General features: G+C 35.2%; 1 protein-coding gene across 2 annotated transcripts in view; it reads right to left on the reverse strand.

Annotated features, from left to right (window-relative positions):
• Positions 1-20503, reverse strand: part of Rhp (GTP-Rho-binding protein rhophilin) — a 288568-nt gene that overhangs the window by 252210 nt on the left and 15855 nt on the right. The window contains exon 2 of one of the 2 annotated variants that reach the window (XM_090398531.1): positions 2531-2745. The exons of the other annotated variant lie outside the window; for it this stretch is intronic. Coding sequence (XP_090254657.1) covers positions 2531-2605 — 75 coding nt within the window. The 5' untranslated portion in view covers positions 2606-2745. The remainder of the gene's footprint in view (positions 1-2530; positions 2746-20503) is intronic. 2 annotated transcript variants of the gene reach the window in all.

Genomic DNA, 20503 nt, shown 5'->3' on the forward strand with positions numbered 1-20503 from the left:
AGAAAAAAATTTAAAGTGCAATTCTCAGATATTACAGTGATCTCTCAATTATTTATCTGTTGGTCAGTTAACTGATAGGATAGAGGATAGAGTGAATGATTTTGTTTATCAACTGATGAGTTCTCAGTATGGTTTGCTTGTATACATGAAGGAGCTCTGCTCCTGCTAACAGACTAGTTATCCTATTCTTGAATGAAAAAGTGTATAAAATTTATATGCAGGACTAACCAAATGCAAATCTTAAATCAGACAATATACAATAAAACTAAATTTTTCATCTAGTTTTAAGATTACAGCTACTACAGTTTAAGTGAATGCAGCTGACCATCCAGTTAACAATGGAAAGTTTCAGTTTCTTGGTTTAATGAAGCTAATAAAAATTTGTAAATGTAAACTTAGATGTGTTAACATTTACAAATAAAGACAGCCTTTGTGAAGCACTAGGTAGTAGTTATAGTTCAATCATTGAAGGGGGGAAAGCTAAGTTTGCAAAGGATAAATAATTCGGAAAGCCCATTATCCCTTATGCAGAACATACCAACATAAATATGAGCTTGTTTTGACCATCACTTCCGACAAAAGGTGTGGGTAACATAATATAACTTATAACATTAGTGCCATACATGTAAAGGAGAAAAGGGGGGGGGGGGGGAGAGAGAAGCAATCCATTGATGTTCCTGTTTAAACAACTAGATGTTGAGGTTCTTGGTAACACTCGATGCATAAGTACATTCTTCCAGAGAACAGATGAAATGAAAGACAGGAATTGGCTTCATACATTCACAGACTAAATGGTTGAACAGTTATTTATACTTACAAATAAATATTAATATGTTAACATATGCCACATGCATTTTCTGGGTGGTATGCACTATCAGTCAATTAATGCCAAGGCATTGTAAAATGACTGTGTATGATACATAAATCAAATAAGGCAAAACCAGATATTGTTTACATCTGAGCAATGTATAACAGTTTTGAAACAGTACTGGAAATACAATGTACGTGATCCATACAGACAATCATGAAGTGAATTTGCAGCAAGGCCTGCAACAACTACTATATAACAATCTATAAGCTAATACTGGAGTACTAGATGTGCACAGAACCACACACACCAATGTGGATAGTTATAGATAGTACTGCTGTGGTGCAGACATTTAGACATCACTTGTAGATATAGGTACTATATCCACAAGGCTTGAAGCAAGAGCCAAGTACAATGAATATCAGCTTAATTGAAGCAACACATCCCAAAACTGTCAGTAATCGTGTAGTAGTTTTGTAAGATTTCAAAGGAAAGTTATGAACAATTTTAATAGATATGAGCTGGTGGTCAAATGAAGTCATCACAAGACTCAATAACACTGTGAACTTCCATAACCATGTACAGAATCTAAAAATTCTGTTTTTAGAATCTAAAGAAAAAAATTCCCACAAGACCATAAGCAGCAACTTAGAGAATGACACGTCCTCGGGGTATTCTGGTGCCATATTTTCTTTAATAAAGTATTTCACACTAATCAATAGGAAATAGTACTAGTGTTAGGTTTTAACATATCTGAACATAATGACCTGAAAGTATTGTACACAGTTCCTTCTCCCACAGCCGAACGCGCGCGCGCACCAGCATTCAGTGAGTTTGAAAACTCTGGATTGGTCATCCCTATCAACACTTGCTCACTTAGCTAAAGAGTCGAAAGCCAAATTTTATTAAAAAGGGACCAATTTTAATTGGTGCCTTTTTAATAAAATTTGCGGAAGGCGGAAATTTAGAAAATTGTAAATAACACCCCATCAATTAACTAATTAAAATATGTCGATATACAAAAAGTTACTATTATAATACGCTGTCGATGTCGCCAGGAAACTTAGCGTCGGCCGGAGAACCGTTCGGTTTTTGTAAATCCCCTCCCCCCTGAGCACTTTCAATGGACCTGGTCAGCTATTCCTCACAACTACAGGGTAATTACGCCAGTTCTAATACCAAGTGTTTTGTGTTAATGCTACTTTCACATACAAGACATTTAGTTTATTGCAGACTCACATTAATAATATTATTGCTGGTGACTGCGTCACCAGCTACTGGAAACAACAATTTTAGGATACACATGTTGCAGATCATTCAAAACAGCAAGGAATACCTTCGCACACTTAATTAAACTCCAAATTCTTCCCTGATAACATATGATTACTTAGACAATAAATGCAAATATAAAATTTATCGACTGATGAACCAAGTGTAGTAGACCACAACAGCTATTAAAACTACAGTTGCCTGCAGCTAGCTGTAGACAGCTTTCACCTTCGTTTCTATTCTCGCCTGCAGCGATTACTATAACACTTTGTTGTATACGTATGTACATGTGTATATATATTTATATATAAAATAGCCAAAGGTGAGCCAACTCTTAAAGACTCGCTCTTAGCGATGAATTTTTGAAGTCGTGTATTTCATACTATGGCTGTAATTATATTTATAAAGTTAATCAGAAAATATAATTCACTTTAAAAAAAATCTAATACTCACCCGTACTCTCTTGAAATAATTATCATCCTTATATTCAGGTTTGGTGTTCTTACTAATTCTAATATCCGTTTCCATAATACCAAAGAAGCAGTTAATGTACACAAACTTTCACTACCACCACTATTGTTGACACTGGCAGCGTACACACTAGCGTGGTTTTGGACGAGTGCCGACTGAAACGACTGAGTGAAGTTCATCAGCGCCCTCAAGTGGCTCTTAAGATCAAAATTACGACACTATCAGAAGCTGTTTCCGTCAATTCAAAACATAGCTAATAACATTTAGTTCAGAATAATGAAGTTAATAACATATAATCGGGTGGATTAAAGTAAAACAAGTCTTAACATCATTCACTAATCTTTCATTACTTTATATATAAAATGTAAAAAACTCTGCATTTACATCCTTTTCATATAAAGATGCTTTAGCCCATAACCATGGTGTAATGAATAACAATTGCAAATTATTATTCATTACACCATGAATAACAATTACAAAAAAATGAGGATTCTGAAAACAATTGTAGAATATGCAAATAGTACTAACGACATATTTGATATTTTATAAGGGCCCCCTCTCATATCTGAAATGCCCAGAAAATTTTGAAACTAATACAGTGAAATGCAAAAAGCACTGTTTATTATTATTATTATTACTACACAAGACCTCATGGAGTCAAAGACTCATCTGGGAAGTCCTTTTATTGCACACACACACACACACACAGCTCATCATACTGTGCTTTGAACACATTCAAACTCCCTGCAGACACCACACTCTCAGGCAAGGCATTCCAATCATTTACAACTCTGCACAAAAAAAAACCTGCTTCTCACTCCCTACTCACACCTTCTTGTGCAGTTTTATACAGTTTCCAGGGTATTGACAGAGTAGTTCTAGTGCTGTTGTTCCTCATATAAACATATATGACTGCAGTCTTAAAATGGATTTATTGCATTTAATGAAAAAGCAGTTTAATCCCTTTAATCTGATTATATTATAATAATAATTCATACAACAAATGGCTGAAGCCGTTAAATTGGGGAAAAAAAAATTGTTTTAAAAATATACCCAAAATGTGGAAAAGCAGAGGTTGTTCTGTTTACAAACTGAGAATCCCATGGCTACTTTGCTAGCTTAATTTTTATTAGTATTCCATCAAGACTCTGTACTGAGGTTCAGTATGATCCAGGAGTCATTAATTCATAGTATGAATCTGACATCCTGAACAGTGAGTAAAGTTGAAGGGAATGTCATGAATGATAAAATTCAGATATGTGTCATTCTTTCCATACACAAGAAAATGGTGCGAGCAAAGAATTGAAAGTAATATTAATCCATATCATATATATTACTATTTTAAATAGCTTTCATGTAAAGTAATTAAAGTTACATCACAGGACATCCAGTTCAATTCTTTCTTTATACACAAGAAAAATGATGAAAAAGAAATATTAAGAGTAATATTCATATCATGTGTGAATACTATTGCAAAATAACTTTTATACAGGGCAATTAAAGTCACAAACTATTCAAGTTAGATGTCGAGTGATACAAAAGATATATTTAATATAAAAACTTCTATATCCAATATTGGCATCATTTTGTGGACTAGCTGTTCTATGGATGGGCAGACCAAATAGAATATGGAATCAGCTCATGCTGTTACCCTTGATGAAATGGCTACCAATCAAATAACACAAGTTACAAAACAGATACTCAATATACATATGTAATTTAATGAATAAACTTATTAGTATCAATATTACCGGATACCTCCAGGGAGATATCGAGGATGGCCACACATCACCAGTTGTCATACCTTCTGCTGAAATCATAGACGTTACCTACATTCTTAAAGGACTACACCACCTCTAAAGGCATGCTATTCCAGTTGTATACTGCTGTATGAAAGAAGAAGAATCTAGCTCTCACCTCTTTCTTGTCTACATTCATTCCTAACTTCCATGGATGAACTCTTGTACTCTTCCCTACCCTCCATTATATTAAAAATTACACCTAATGGTATCCTGTATGATCCTTTAGAAGTTCGTCAGTTTCTATCACATCAACTATCTTTCTTCAATTTGTTAGCGTCAGATCTACATATTCTCGATCTGTTCTCATATCAACATTTTCCACAGACCTGATATCATCCTTAAACTCTCCTCTGCACCCTCTCCACTGTATCTGCATCACTTCGGAAAGCTGGAGACCAGATCTGAGACAGTAGTAGAGATGAGGTTGTATCAAGGCCTTGTAAAGAGGCAAAATTCCTTATCCTTATATCATTTAAATTTAAATAGGATATGTTCCTGTCTGATCTTTTTTTCCCCACCAACCCTGCGCAGATAAGTTTCTATTCATATGAAGTCATTGTAGTCTCCACAAATTAATTTAGCATTAAGAGTATCAAAAAAAAAAAAAACATATTTTGATTTTTGATAAATGGGACAGATTTAATTAACTTTTTTTCTTGCAACAAGTGGAAGAATTAAGAGATTTTGCATCAGAAAAAAGTGACTGGTGATATCAACTGTCTCTGGAAGGATAGTAAGGACATATTAAAGAAATGCCATCTAAACAGCCTTCAGATTTGTGGAATGATATGACAGAAACATACATGTTAGTACATAGTTTATACCAAATTATTGCTCTCTCTCTCCCTCTGTGTGTGTGTGTGTGTGTGTGTGTGTGTGTGTGTGTGTGTGTGTGTGTGTGTGTGTGTGTGTGTGTGCGTGCGTGCGTGCGTGTGCGTGCGTGCGCACGTGCGCGCTCATAGGGTGAAGGGAGAGAGAGAACTGGTATATGAATTTTTGATCATGGATTTTTTTTGTTTGGAAAATGGTGGCAAGTAAAATGTGTTTCCAGGGAATGTGGCAAAAATGGAAATAAGTTTAAAGGTAAGAAAAATATGCATTGTATTTGTTATCAAGGAAAATTTAAAAAAAATACATTTTATATGAAAAGAAACCCAAATACTAAAAAGATAAGTTCCCTACTAGCTCCATTGCTGTTTTCTATATACATGTCAGACATCCTGCACAATCCCATGTCTTCCATTTTGGCCCTGTATGCGGACGATACAGCAATACTAACCAGATCTCTCCGACCCCATTTCATTACTAGAAAGCTTCAAGAAAACCTTCTAAAGCTGGAGGGTTGGTTCTCCAAATGGAGATTGGAAGTCAACCCCCAAAAAAGCTCAGCCATTCTTTTCTCAAAAAGGCCAATATCTCCTGCAGGAGATGTGTTACTATTCAATACTAAAATTCCCTGGCAGATAGAAACAAAATACCTGGGTGTAATTCTCGACAAAAAGCTATCTTTCAACCAACACATAAAGTTTACGTGTGCAAAGGCATCTAAAGCCATCGCACAGATCTGTTAATTAATAGAAATAGCAAGCTCAGCAACAGAATCAAATTGCAACTATACCAGATGATGATTCGTCCTATAATCACCTATGCCTCTCCAGCCTGGAGCCACACCTCTAATACTAACATTATCAAAATACAACGAGTACAGAACAAGTGCTTGAGAATGATTCTGAATGCCCCATGGTATGTTAGAAACATTCAACTTCATGGAGATACAAATATTCCCTATATTTTCTTTTTCCTACAATCCTTAGCATCTAAGTTCTTCCTAAAGACGTCCATACACCCCAACGATTTGGTTCAGCAAGCTGCAGCATACGAGACAACAAACATATTCAAGCATAGAAGACCAAAAGCTATCGATGCATAATCTCCATGCCCATTCAGGGCGAGCAAACTGCTCATAAATTTTACCCTCACTGTAACCGCAACGGATAATGGGGAATATGAAAAGCATCTTGCTTCATCCCTAAAGACATAAATGTCAAAAAGATAAGTTGGCTGAAATTTAGAAAAAACTACTTTTCAGATATTGTTTTTATTGATGTGGTGTAAGGGATGGTGGCTGTTATGGTAATACTCGAATTTTGGAGGCCAAGTGATTAGTGTATATGCTCTCCAACAAACAGGCTGCTGTAGGTTTGAACCTAGTCATGGATGCATCATGTCTTTAGATAAATTTCATTGCCTTTTGTGAAACCATCACACCACTTATTAGAGACCTGAGTGGCTTGAAAAAGTTATGTGTTTGGTTTCTCGGGCAAGGTTTCTGAACTACATAAAAATAAATATAATTACAAAAAAATCCATAGCCCATCCTCAGTACAAATTTACTAGTGGTTAAAAAAATAATAAGTAACTGCTTGTAAATGTCAATCAGCCTCCCCTTTTTTCATAAGAGATGTATGGCTATTATTGTTGTTACTGTCATTATTAGATAATGTCACGTATTTTCTTACACGAAGTAGGTAAAACAGTCAGCAAAGAAATGGCCGAAAGCAACTGGACAATACCATGATGTCTGTGGCATTTTACTTTCTTCTCCCTCCTTTTTGCTTTTTTCTTTTTTTTTTTTTCTCTCCCTATTAGTTTGTATTCTTGTGGCAACACAAACAACATTAATTAAAGCAATTGAAGAAATCAGTTGAGACATGACTTGCAAGAGAGTCTCCAATCAAAACTAGCCTACCTTTCATATATGTACCCATTTATTTTAGTTCAGTTCAAGTGATTTCTCAGGCCAGCTGAAGAAATCTAAGAAATAACTATAATTGTGATAGAAATTTGTTGAATTATGTCATCCATAGGGATGTTTGCGAAGGATAAGAGTGGCAGATGGTGGGGGGAGAAATGATGCTTTTGTGGAAGGCTGTTTTTACAAAGTACTCCTGTTCTCCTATTAATTAAATTTAATAATTAAAATGTAGCAAGCTGTGTTCAGCTTAATTCCTTCATCGAATAAAGGAGGCGGATTGATATTTCATAAAATCACACTTAAAGGATGTAGAATTTGGACCTTAATTATTTTTGGAATTAATATTGGTCTGTAATACACACACTATCCAAATTTCATCAGTATTGTATATCGCTAGTAGCTAAAAATCATTTTGTCAGCAAGCACTTGCTTCTTCAGCAGTTCACACAGATAAAAATCACTCGTTTTTTGGCGCAGTCACAGTCACGCACTTGAATGGTTGCGTGACTGTAACTGGGAAAATTACCTGTCACACAATTCAAATTCTGAACTCAAGCGTTTGCAGCAAGCAGATATTCAGTACTTACAATGTCAGCTTAACCAGAAGTACAACTTCACAAATTCCAAATACTGTTGCCACCGCTTCTTTGTGCATGTGTGTGAAAAATACATTCACAATATTTCCATATTGGATGTGTAAGAAATAAGCGTCATAGTAATACATGGAATGCATAAAAAAATGAGATTATCCAATGAGTTGCTCTAGTATTCCTAATATATACAATGTTTCTGCAGTCAAGATGGATATGAGCAGAACTATGCACATTATCAATGAAGGATTGATGAAAATGAGATACAGTATAGGGGACAGCATGATTTTGTGAAGGGTAGATCATGCCTCAGTAACTTGCTAAGGTTTTATAACACAGTGACGGCTGAACTGGATAAAGGTAATGGGTTTATAGTTATACTGCTGAACCTGGCTAAGGCCTTTGACAGGATACCACATGGAATTCTAATCAGTAAACTGCAATATATGGGAATGGATATAGGGTTGGTGAGATGGATAGGAGGGTGGTTGATGGAGAGATACCAGAGAGTAGTTTACTCGGGAGTAGAGTCCAAAAGACGGCCTGTGACTAGTGGTGTGCCGCAGGGTTCTGTTCTTGGACCACTGCTGTTTAAATTGTTCATTAACGATATAGGGAAGGATCTAAGAGGAATGGTTCATTTGTTTGCTGATGATGCTAAGTTGGGTAGGGCAATAGTGAATGCAGAAGATGTCAAAATTTTGCAGGATGATTTGGATAGATTGGAGGTCTGGGCTAAGGAGAATGGATGTCAATTTAGTGTGGCAAAATGTAAGGTTATGCATTTTGGGGTAAAAAGATTAGCAACAGTATATCACATTGGTGGAACTGCACTCCAGGAGATTGATGAGGCCAGGGACTTGGGAGTGTTGGTGGATAGGGAGTTGGAGTTTAGGGGACACATCGCAAAAGTGGCTAAATCAGCTCATGAAATCACTTGAATTCTGAAGAATACTTTGACGAGTAGAGATAAGCAAGTTATTGTTCCTCTGTATCGAGCCTTGATAAGACCCCCATCTTGATTACTGTGCCCAGATCTGGTCACCTAGGTTTCTTCTTGATGGGGAGGAGGTTGAGAGGATCCAGAGGCGAGTGACCAAGATGATAGCAGGTCTGTGCAATGAACCTTATGAAAACAGAAAAGGTTGAAGATTTGTGGGTTGCAGAAATTGGTTGATAGGCGGAAAAGGGGAGATATGATTGAGACATTGAAATTGCTGAAGGGTTTCTATAGGATTAATTCAGAGGATATTTTTGAGAACAGGACTTGTAGTGAGAGGACTAGGGGACATCCATGGAAGCTGGGCAAGAGTGTGGTTAGTAATGGTGTTAGAGCTGTGTTTTTTACTTTTAGAGTGGTGAACGAGTGGAATAAGCTGCCTGAATGACAGTGAATGAGTTCAAGGCAAAGTATGTTAGATATTGTGTGAATGTCAAATAGTTGTGATGGACATGATGTTTAGGGCCTCCCTCGATGAGTCTAAGGACTCCTTGGAGTCGCCTGTAATAATAATAATAATAATAACCCAAATGTCACTGTTAGAGCAATGGCAGTAGAAGGTCACAGATCCACTTAGACATCCAAGCTGTTAGTACTCAAAATAGATCTGTTTCCATTGCATGATACTAGATTCATATACTCTATTGTCAACTGGTATACTGGAGACGAATTGCTGGCTTTTAATATATAGAAATGGATCATGCGAGTCACTTCGGCATATGACCATGTTTCTAGTTGTCCTACGATCAGCTGCCTCCATAGCTCATTCAGTATCGACGATGTCCTTTTGTTGTCAAGATCTAGATTCGAATCCAGTCTAAGGATCCAAAGAACCATTATGACAGCTTTACAACTGAAGGTGCGTTAGCCAATCTCTTGAAAGGATGGGGAAAGGGGAATTCCTCCCGGAAATTCGATTTTCGCCTGCAAACGGGCAAGTCGCGCTAAAGTTCGCACACAATTTACATAGAAAAGATACATACAGGAATAAAACTAATCCTAATAAATTTAACTTATAAAAGCCAAAGGATACTTGGCCGATTATGGTCCGTAAAGGCCTTTAAGTACCAATGGTGATTACGAAATGTACAAATTAAATTGAGTGTAATGAAAAAACTGTTTTTAAGATAAAGATATAGCGAACTTTCCTCTCATATTCCCTTTCCTTCAATATGCGGTTTTATTATCTCATTCAGTATTGATTCCCTGCCCTCCCTCAATGATTCCCGAGAGATCGCTAATTTATAGCATTTAGTACAATTGGTAAGTTAAGAGTTGAATTAATCCAGGAACCTTACTCTAGAAATTGCACAAGCCACTCCAGGCCTTCAATAAAAAGATGGTGTTCTCGCACCAATGACAAAAATCGTTAAGAGAAGAAAGCTAGTGGTTCAACTGGTTTCCTTTGTTCCTTTATAGATTAAAATACTACCTATTTTTATTATTAACTAAGTTCAAAATGTAACCGGTAATGGAAACTTAAAAATGGCTCCAACACTACATTAATTAAGCACGTACGGCTTTTTTTTTCTTTTTTTTTTTTAAAGGAACATTTTTAATACTGCTTACATCTGTCTACCCTTTATAACTTGTTGGTATATGGCGGCTGACAACGCAAAATAGTTGTCGCATTACTTTACATGTCCTGCAGTTAGTGTTGCGTATAAACGCTAGACTACCTACTGAAGTAAACGGCAGGTGGCAAAATCCATAGTGACTTCCTTATCTGCTTTCTTTGTAGGTGCGTCATAATGACGTCACGCAGTCTTCATAAATCCAATTACTGTTTATTCAAGCAAATGATTTTACGTGTGGATGCAGACAATGAATTTCGTGTCAATAAGTGCATTCGATTATAATGTTGCGGCAGTTTTTGTTCAGCATGGCGGGGAAAAAAATTTACTAACACTATTTGTAGCTTAACTGCACTAACTTAAAATTGTTCTTCTCTGTGGGAAATGTAAATAAATCTCTAATTCAAATATACACAGTGTATTACAAAGTGTATATATATTTTTTTTTATTCTCTAAGTTTGCAAAAAAGAAATCACTCATCTACATATAATGAATTTGAGATATGGATAGAAGAGCTTAATCAAAACATCTAATGGATGGATTATTTGTAAACACAAATTAAGTTCTAATTATCTTCTTCTTATTGTGCTATCTTCTATCGAAGGTCAGCGACCATCCTGGCGAACAAACCGCGCTCTTGTGCTAATCTGAGCAGTTGTGCACTGCTCTTTCCTGTCCACGTCTTGATGTTGTCAAACCATGATATTCTTTTTCTTCCTCTAGTTCCTTTGCCATCAATTCTTCCTACCAAAATAGTTTGTAGAAGTTGGTATTTGCTGTTTCTCATGATGTGTCCAAGATATGATGTTTTTCGTTTCTTGATTATTTGTACAAGATGTTTAGCTTTGCCAATGGATTTTAAGACATCTTCATCGGTAATTTTTTCTGTCCATGATATCTTTAGCATTCTTCTGTATAGCCACATCTCAAAGGCTTCGATTTTCTTGATGGTTGTTGCCTTCAATGTCCATGTTTCAACTCCATAGAGCAGAATAGACCACACGTAGCATTTCAGCATTCGGCATCTGACTTCCATGTTTAGGTCTTTATTGCAGAATAGTGTTCTCATTTTCATGAAGGACTGCCGTGCAACTTCAATCCTTGTCTTTATATCTATTTCTGAATCCCACCGTTCATTAAGCCAGCAACCAAGATATTTATATCTTGACACTTGATCAATATTTTTCCCATTGAGTGTCAGTTTCATTGATGAGGCTGGATGTTTGCTGATGATCATGTATTTTGTCTTGTTGGTGTTTATATTTATTCCCATTCTTTGGCTTTCTATGTATACTCTGTCAATGAGTTTTTGGAGATCCATAATGTTATCTGCAATTAGCACGGTGTCATCTGCATATCGTAGGTTGTTAACAATCTTTCCATTTATTGTGATTCCCTCTGGACATTCTTCCAATGCTTTTTTAAAGATTACCTCTGCATATATGTTGAACAGGAGTGGTGAGAGCACACATCCTTGTCTCACTCCTCTTTTGATGTTAATATCACTGGTGGTAATGTTGTCTAATTGAACGGTAGCTGACTGATTCCAATACAGATTTGTTATTAGTCTTATGTCTTGTTCGTCTAGCCTTATTTGTTGAAGGATTTCTATTAAGTTGGTGTGTCTGACATTGTCGAATGCTTTTTCAAAATCTATAAAACATAAAGACAGATTTCTGTTTTTCTATGCATTTTTGTATCAATATTTGGGTACAGAAAAGGGCCTCTCTAGTACCAAAACCATTCCGAAAGCTGAATTGTGTTTTACTTAGAGTTTCTTCACTTTTTCTATAAATGCGATTCTGAATTACTTTCAAAAATATTTTTAATATTTGGCTCATTAGACTAATAAGTCTGAAGTCACCACAGGAATTCGCTTTGGGTTTCTTTGGGATAGTGATAAATGTAGATTTGAGCCAATCTGATGGAAATTCATCACTTTCATATATTTTATTAAATAGTTTTTCAAGAAGTTTGATGTTATCTGGTTCGATTAATTTTAAAATTCTGTTTGCACACCATCTGGTCCACTGGCTTTTCCTGTTTTACTTGTTTGTATAGCATTCTCTATTTCGCATTTCATGATTGCTGGTCCTTGAATGTTATCTTTTATATTTATAGGCTTCTGTCTAGTATCATTGAAAAGTTCTGTTACATATTTTATCCAAATCTGTGCTTTATTCTCTTCTTCTAGAACTATTTTTCCATTTTCGTCTCTTAGAGACATTATTTGCTTTTCCTCAGTTTTCCGGAAATTTCGTTGATTTTCTTATACAGATTGAAATTATCATGTTGTTTCTGAAGCAGTTCAATTTCAGTACATAAATTTTTCATCCAATTTTCCTTGGCTTCTTTTATTTTTTTCTTGATGATGTTATGTGTTTCTGTATACCTGGCTAGGTCTTTGTTTTTATACATTCTTCTTGTATCAATAAGAGAAAGAATCTCATCTGTTCTAATTATACCCAGTGGAAAATTTAGAGGGAAAGTGAATATTATGCAGGATCCCAAATTCTGGATGGCTAGGGAATCTTGAGAACGAAGTTGTTATTCTAAAGCAAGGAATAAAAGTAATTCCGGATTTCAGTCGGAATGCGTCTGTCCCGGCTATCGTTAATACTTGTGGATTAGATCTGAAACTTTATAGTAAATAAGTTATTTCTGGATGCTTTTGGAACCTCTTGCAAACTTTCGTTCACATACCCGATGCTTTTTTTTGTCACGAGATGATCCAGACTCCTCAAACTGTACCAAACACTGAATTGATGGATGTAAGATTTATTTCTAGCGTACATTACAATGATAATGGCCCGTTTTTATGTTCTTCGTGCGTGTGTGTGTCTAAAAACAGCATTGAGTAATTATGGGGGTCCTTCCTCGAAAAAAAAAAAATGCATATTCAACTTTAGTGACAATCCATTGCAAATTTTGATAAATGTATTCAATTTTAAAATAATATTTATAAAGTTCTTCGATAATCTTTCGTGACTTCCTCAAATAATATTCAGACAATAAATTATAATTATTTATTGTCTGAATCAAATTTTCGTATATCAATCAATACAAGATAACTTGGATTTCAATATTTTGATTATGCCTTGATTTAACTGGCTACTAATAACACTCAAATTATCATAAAGATTCAGTAGATGCTAGTGAATATTCTATCATGCATTTTATAATTTTCCACCGTCATTGATCAGATAACACTTGATTCATGCTGAAGCTATTAAGTGGGGACAATAATTATCTATTCCAAGTGAAAGAAACTCAAAGAACTAAATAACACCTGGTCTGTGAACTTCATCTTTAATATATCTTTAAAAATATTCAGAAAGTAAAATTTCTTATTATAATTAGTTTAAAGGCTGATTAGTTTGTATTAATCATATTTCATAACTGCTAACATGAAAAAAAAAATTTTTTTTCTTCTTCTCAATCCTTCAGAATATAGCCCTGGATTGAAACATTAAGGGAAAGATAGCCTAAACTTCTCTAAAAGAATGCAAGAAGCAAATAAATTTTGAAATATTCTGTGTCTGTACCAGAAAAACAATTACTGACGTATATAAACACAACTTTCTAATATCAACATTCCAGATGAAAAGTGAATTTAGAAACCCAAATTTACAGTTATAAACGAAGTACGGGCTGGCCTTTTTTCATCATAATGAGTGTCGAGTGCTTAGAATCCTCTCCAAGACAACACATCAACGCTACCCTCTAGGAAGGTTCATAAATTTTCCTCAGTGACTTAAGTCTGGTTCAACATTGATAACTAGGTCGCCCCTGGGTCCAGCCATGTGTATTATATCTCATTTCTAAGAGGGGAGATTAAGTGAATCTAAGCACGGGACGTAATCTATACCTTGTCGTTTTATCCCTGATTGGTTGAAATATAATGAAAGAGCATCCCTCACTTGGGAAAGTGGCCTCTTTAATGGTATTAGAACACACACATGTACTCTACGAAAGAATTAAAAAAAAAAAAAAACTTTAACATCAGGCTTTTTAATAAGCAAAACTGATAGTATCATTATTGGGTGTATTCTGTCTTTTGAGCGTATCGTTTCTTAAATTACTTGATGGGTTTTGAACCATGAAGTAATTGATAAGCACTTTTCTTACAAATATATACAGTATATTCTTCGAATTCGCCAAATTGAACACATAATGAACAACACTTCATCGACTTCAAGAACAAAAAAAAAAAAAAATTAAGAAAAAACACACTACCCTACTTTTCAGTAGCTTCTGTAGGTGAATTTTTTCGTTTACTTAAATGTGTATATTTTATGTATTGGATCTGATATTTATGTCGATATACTCAAATATTATGCAACTGAGAGTCGATATTATGAGATCAGTGATTAACATAGTGAGCATTTTGAAATGGAGAAAATGTTGTAACGGTTACTGTTCAGTCTCTAGAGTACGAAATAATGAGTTCGTCCGTCGTCATCGGGGACGGTGGTTATTACATGGTAAGAGTTGGACTTCTGGCTAGTCTGTTATATATACAGATTGAGTGGGATCTCTGGTATGTCAGCAATGTTCTGCGGAATGTAACCGAGTTCCGGGAGGATGAGAACCTGATATTCTCAGTATGAGACCCGGTAACTCATCTTCAATTGAAATGAAAAACTCTATAAAGTTTCTTACGTCACCGACGGAAATCGAACCTAGGTCTTTTCAAATGAAGGGCACGATGCGATGTCTTAGCTATGGAGGCACAATACAAACAGTAGTAAGAATAAAGCAGTTAATTTTACAAATATAATGCTGTAATTATTTCATAATTGCTTCTGAATTGAGGTCACTAGAAGTTGACCTCTCAAACATAAATGCAATAAGTAGTTATATACTGCTCTCAGTATCACTGTCATTTCCGGAAGGCTTGAAAAATAGCTTTTATCTCATATGCAGTAATTTTGTTATGCTAATAACGTTTAACCTTGAACTAAGGGTCACTTTGTTAAGTAAGTGCGAAATTCTTTGCGGCAATTACCTCACCTGTAACTACACCCTTCAGCAAAATGCGTGATGAATATTTATCATACCATCCTCACTAGATATTCAGCGAATTGGAAGAGCTCAAGAATGATAATAAAATGACGTGTGCGGTGATTATTTGTAAGTTCTAGGGTAGACTAACGTTTGAAATATTTATACAGCCGTTAGCAGAAAACAATAGGCTGTCTTTTTTGTCCTTGGTGACGAATATCACCCTTTCTGCATGCCTCCCACTTTTCTCTGATGACCTTAACGTCATCCCGTACCTCCTACACGTTACAATAACCTCGGCGATGTTTTTTTTTTCTCTCTTCACTGTGAGGCGGAAGTTACTCACTAATACTCCTTACTACCTTCAGACAGCTATTCGCGTAATGTCAAGTACGTAGTAACACTTACGTCAGACAAGTTCATCACTCACTATTCGGAACCTGGTATATCGAGGCACATGCTGAAATCACCTTCGTTATCCGCACCTACACTTCAAAAACCCATTACCCCCCTTCCCTCACTTCCCTCTTTTCTCCAGAGTAAGATAAACGATGCAGTGAAGCCATTTCGTGACGAAACGGCAGCTGGATATAGCTAAGAAGAAAGTGTAAAAGTGGTGTAATTTCCTCTTACGTCATTTCTTTTAAGATGCTTATTAATTTTATTATGCATATCTAAGAAAATATAAACGTTAATTAACGTGATATCCACTTTCTAATACATGAGACTTAATTTATTGCCACTGATCGTTGCAGAACTGGCTGTTTACCAAAAAAAAAGGGATAATTCGCCATCTTTAAAAATATAGAGGTAGTTTCTTTCTCAAGTCTTAACTTGTGGTGCACGGATGTTAAGTCCCTGTGGTAACAAATAAAACTGACCTCACTGTTCTTCAGCTAATCATTTTTAAAGTAATAGTGAGAAATTTTCATATCCGCTAAGTTTCATACATCATATCATTATCTTAATATATGTGCCAGTCATTGCGTATGCATTTTCTGATGCGTCATGCTGATAATCCAGACTCATCTTTGCAGAGTTATCGTATCACATCATGCTCAGAGACAAAAAGAAAGTAGTAAATACGCACTGTATATTCAGTTAAGTCGAAATTTTTTCACGTTTTAAGTCCCTTTTGATTTTTAATAAGCGTGTGTTGAGGTTCCAAAACTCTTTCATCTCTCTCTAATTATACAGACGGTATAATCAGATAGGTACAACCATTCGTCTGATAATTAATTCTATTTTTTTTTTAATAATGAAATGTTTATAAAATAAATAATCAGACAACTCCAGGAATTTGTATTTATTGATTCACAACTCTTAAAAACCCACGCGGGAATGTAATGATGATCGAATCATAAAATTAATAAAACTTTCATATTTTGTAGTGAAACTGAAATTAAACTAGAAACTGAAATTAAAGAAACATTTAATAGAAATAGGTAGAGAATTGTAAATAAGTGCACTAGTCCTCTGTCATGCGAAGATAAAAAAAAATAATAATAATATAAAAAAGGAGGAACTATAATGGATCATTATAATAAAATAAACCTCCAAATTAGCCTGCAACATCTCATTACATATTCAGGAAAACTCCACATAAAAGACATTTCATTCGCAATTATCACTTCTTTTTCCTTTTATTTAAAGCTAATTTTTGCAGCTCTTGATTTCACTACAAAAGTGTGCATTTCTACGACAAGAGTAAGCTATTGAAGCAGTTTCTTTCCCAAAAAATTATGTTATTTGAGACTGTTCGGGCATTCTTGAAATTCGAAGCCTCTTGCTTGCATATATGTATTTTTTATGTGACTCACATCAGGAGATTTGTAAATCTATACTACGTTAATACAGTGAATTGTCAAAAGATTTCTTCTATTTTATTTTTATATGCCTAATCCAAAAAAAAAAAAAAAAAACTACTCTAGAGGACTAAATATTAAACTTCTATAAGCCACTTTAGGCTTCCAAGATGCTGTGGGTGATCTCACACCGGGCAATGAAATTAATCTACTACCTAAAGATCAACACAAATATGCGGCATGATTCAAACACGCACCTTGTTGATCGGAGAGCTGATACGCTAACCGCTTGGCAACCAGATTTGTACATGTGTAGGTTCGTGATCCAAGTCGTTTTCATCACTGTAAAGGTATCCAAAATGATTATAATCTCTTTCTTATCAAAATAGACATTCTAGGAAAAACACTTAATTGACAATGAAACTATCATCGTTCATCCCTAGTTATCAAGGAAACTTTTACAAATAAGGAAAAGAGATACTATTTCTAATCCCTTCGTCGTATAAAAACTTACCAAATGAGGAAATATTTTTCAACAATAGGTAGTGACGATATTATAAACAAACAAACAAAATCCTTTCTTTTACCTTGCGATTTTTCCTATAAGAGAAAGTTACACAACTTGAGTTAATTACCAACGATTAATTTCATTTTATCATTAGCCAAGGTTTGGCTAAAAATGTATACCAATAAATTACTGTAATTGAAAATTGTGCTTTTTTTTTCTTTTTTTTTTTTTTCGTATTATTTCTTTCACTACTGGAATTAATAACACCTCTGTGGTGTAGTCGAAGTACTGTGTATCCTTTGGTCAGAAAGAACTGAATTCATATTCAGTGAAGTCACCGATGCAAGGCACTTTTTTATTTTATTATTATTATGTATTTAAAAGTTGAAACTAACGTAACCGACCAAGACGGACTTTGCAGAGTCCGTTCTCAGGAAATTTGAGCTTTCATAAATAGATGAAGGCTTCCTGACTAGATACAACTGACAGATAATCGTCTCATGGCCTTGGTTGTCTTTGGAAGAAAAAGAGCTACCCCTAACTTCACTATTAAAAAATAATAACAAAAATTATTAAAATTAAAAAAATTAATTATTAACCCCTCCAAGGAGTCCAAAGACTCTTCGAAGGATGGCACCTACTCTACAGCTCTCTGTCTCTACCACTCAATCCATCAACTACAATGAACCTCAACTACTTTCATCACCTACACCAACGGCATCTACTGCCCACCACCACTAGTACTTTCACAGACAATCACAAACTTCCATTCCCACAGCGGGATTTGAACCCGCCTTTTGGCTAGAGAGCGGATACGCTAACCGCTCAACCAACCAGTCCGGAAAGTTTGCAAATCTGTTGAGTTTTTAGATATTTTCATGATATCTAATAAACAGATAAAACACATGATAAGTTTTATGCGGACTAAAAGCGGGCAAGTCATATTTCTTCGTCTATTAATCATCAAAACAATGTAAACTTATCGAACGGATAGTAGGTATCATATGTGTTCTTAAATAAAATATTTTGTAGTAATGGTTCATTATTATAATTCTTTTCCGATAACTTTTTATAAAAAATTACCAATTCACATAAAAGAGGACTTTTTTGAAACGCATTTAACATTTACTAAGTTGTATAATCACTGATAAATGAAGAACTTCTTTAAAAATAAAATAAAATAAAATAGAAAACATTTATTCATATTCACTTCCGGAATTTTGTTTCATTGCTTCACCTTAATGATGAGTAGGATTCCTTCTTCCTAAACTGAGAATAAATGGCACTGATTAGTTTTTTAAAAAAAAAAACATAATAAAAGCCAAGTTTTAGCATTATTTTGATCATTTCTTTGAAAAAATTCGTACAGGTGCGCAGTGGAAATCATAATAATGTGATAATGCAAAAGAAACAATAAGGAAAGGACGACAGCATTCTAATTAAGAGTAAACCTATCATGTGATGTTTCTGACATGATTGATTTATTATCGCGAAACTATGGGAAATAAAACACTGTCCTACTGTCTTTATTTCAGATCAGCTGGAAGAATGAATACAGCTGAGGAACTCCTGCTTCCGTGCGAGACCAAGTCACACACGAGGAGAAAATAAATAACCGGAACAGAATCCAAACTTCATGCGGTGGACCAGAACAAGGGCGTCTTGGTCATTACGTTACTTCCTTTACCAAATTTATATTTCCTAAAGTTATATGCAACAGTGTTACATGAATACGTGTTAGGAATTCCTACATATTTAAAATAGGCCAGGTGATTATGAGACGTATTTTACTAATGAACCCGGACAAATTACAAATTTGCGTCAGGCCAGTGTGTGTGTGTGTGTGTGTGTGTGTGTGTGTGTGTAAAGGAATTTCCTAGGGTAGGATATAGCATTTATAATTAACGTTTTTTCGTATTATCATTATTGTCATTGTTTTACTATTAAATATCATTTTCACAGTTATCCCATCATTAATGATGAAATTTATTATAAAATTTATCTGTGCAGGAAGTAAATGAAGGGATCAATTACTGCATTAACTGAATAATCCTGTTATTTTTGAAAATAATTACCTCGTACTCGGCATATTCAATCATCAACCTGATATTATTGAATAGTGCTCTTAGTTCGCCATTTCTTTAGTTGTGACAGTTCATGGACAGACGGAGAGTTGTTCATCTTCAAGCAAGTCATGGTCACGCCAAAATTCGGTCTGGGCACTTCAGTGATACATGGGATAGGATATCGTACATCGTCCCCTAACATTCCCCTGTAACCATTTTCTCGTGAGTGGCTTTTGATGCTAGGTTCTTTTTTCAGCAAGTATTTCCAGGTTGTGTATGAGGGAGTAATATCCCGGAAGAGGAAAGTCACTAGTGGCGTGCGCTAGAAGTCTGTTTTGGGACCGTTGTTGTTTAATTTGTATATAAATGACACTGGAAAGGGCTTTAATGGTGATATACAGTTGTTTGCAGATAATGCAAAGTTGGGGTGCGTTATGAGAAGTAGAGCAGATTTTGTATCTTTGCTAAATAGACTGTCTGAATGGGCGAGTGTCTGTGGAGATGTCAGTTTAATGTGTCAAAGTGTAAGGTTTTAAAATTTGAGAAGCAAAAATGGGATGCAGAGGATTGGTGAGGATATATTGGTGAGTGGATAAAGACTTGAAATTTGTGGACATTTTGCAAAATTGTGAGGATGACACAGCTGATTATGGGAACGATGCGGAGAACACTGGCGTGTAGAAGTAAGGATGTTTTGATTCCATTGTACAAAACTGGTCAGGCTTCATATGGATTACTGTGCTCAGATTTGGTTGCCAGGTTTTCAAAAGGACGATGAGATGTTGGAGAGGGTTCAGACACGACTGAAGTTGGTTTCTGGTGTCTGGAATGTGGAATATGAGGACAGATT

The sequence above is a fragment of the Typopeltis vanoorti genome, chromosome 9 (assembly GCF_054136105.1).
Source record: "Typopeltis vanoorti isolate ZY-2024b chromosome 9, IOZ_Tvanoo_1.0, whole genome shotgun sequence".
Classification (NCBI taxonomy): Eukaryota; Metazoa; Arthropoda; class Arachnida; order Uropygi; family Thelyphonidae; genus Typopeltis; species Typopeltis vanoorti.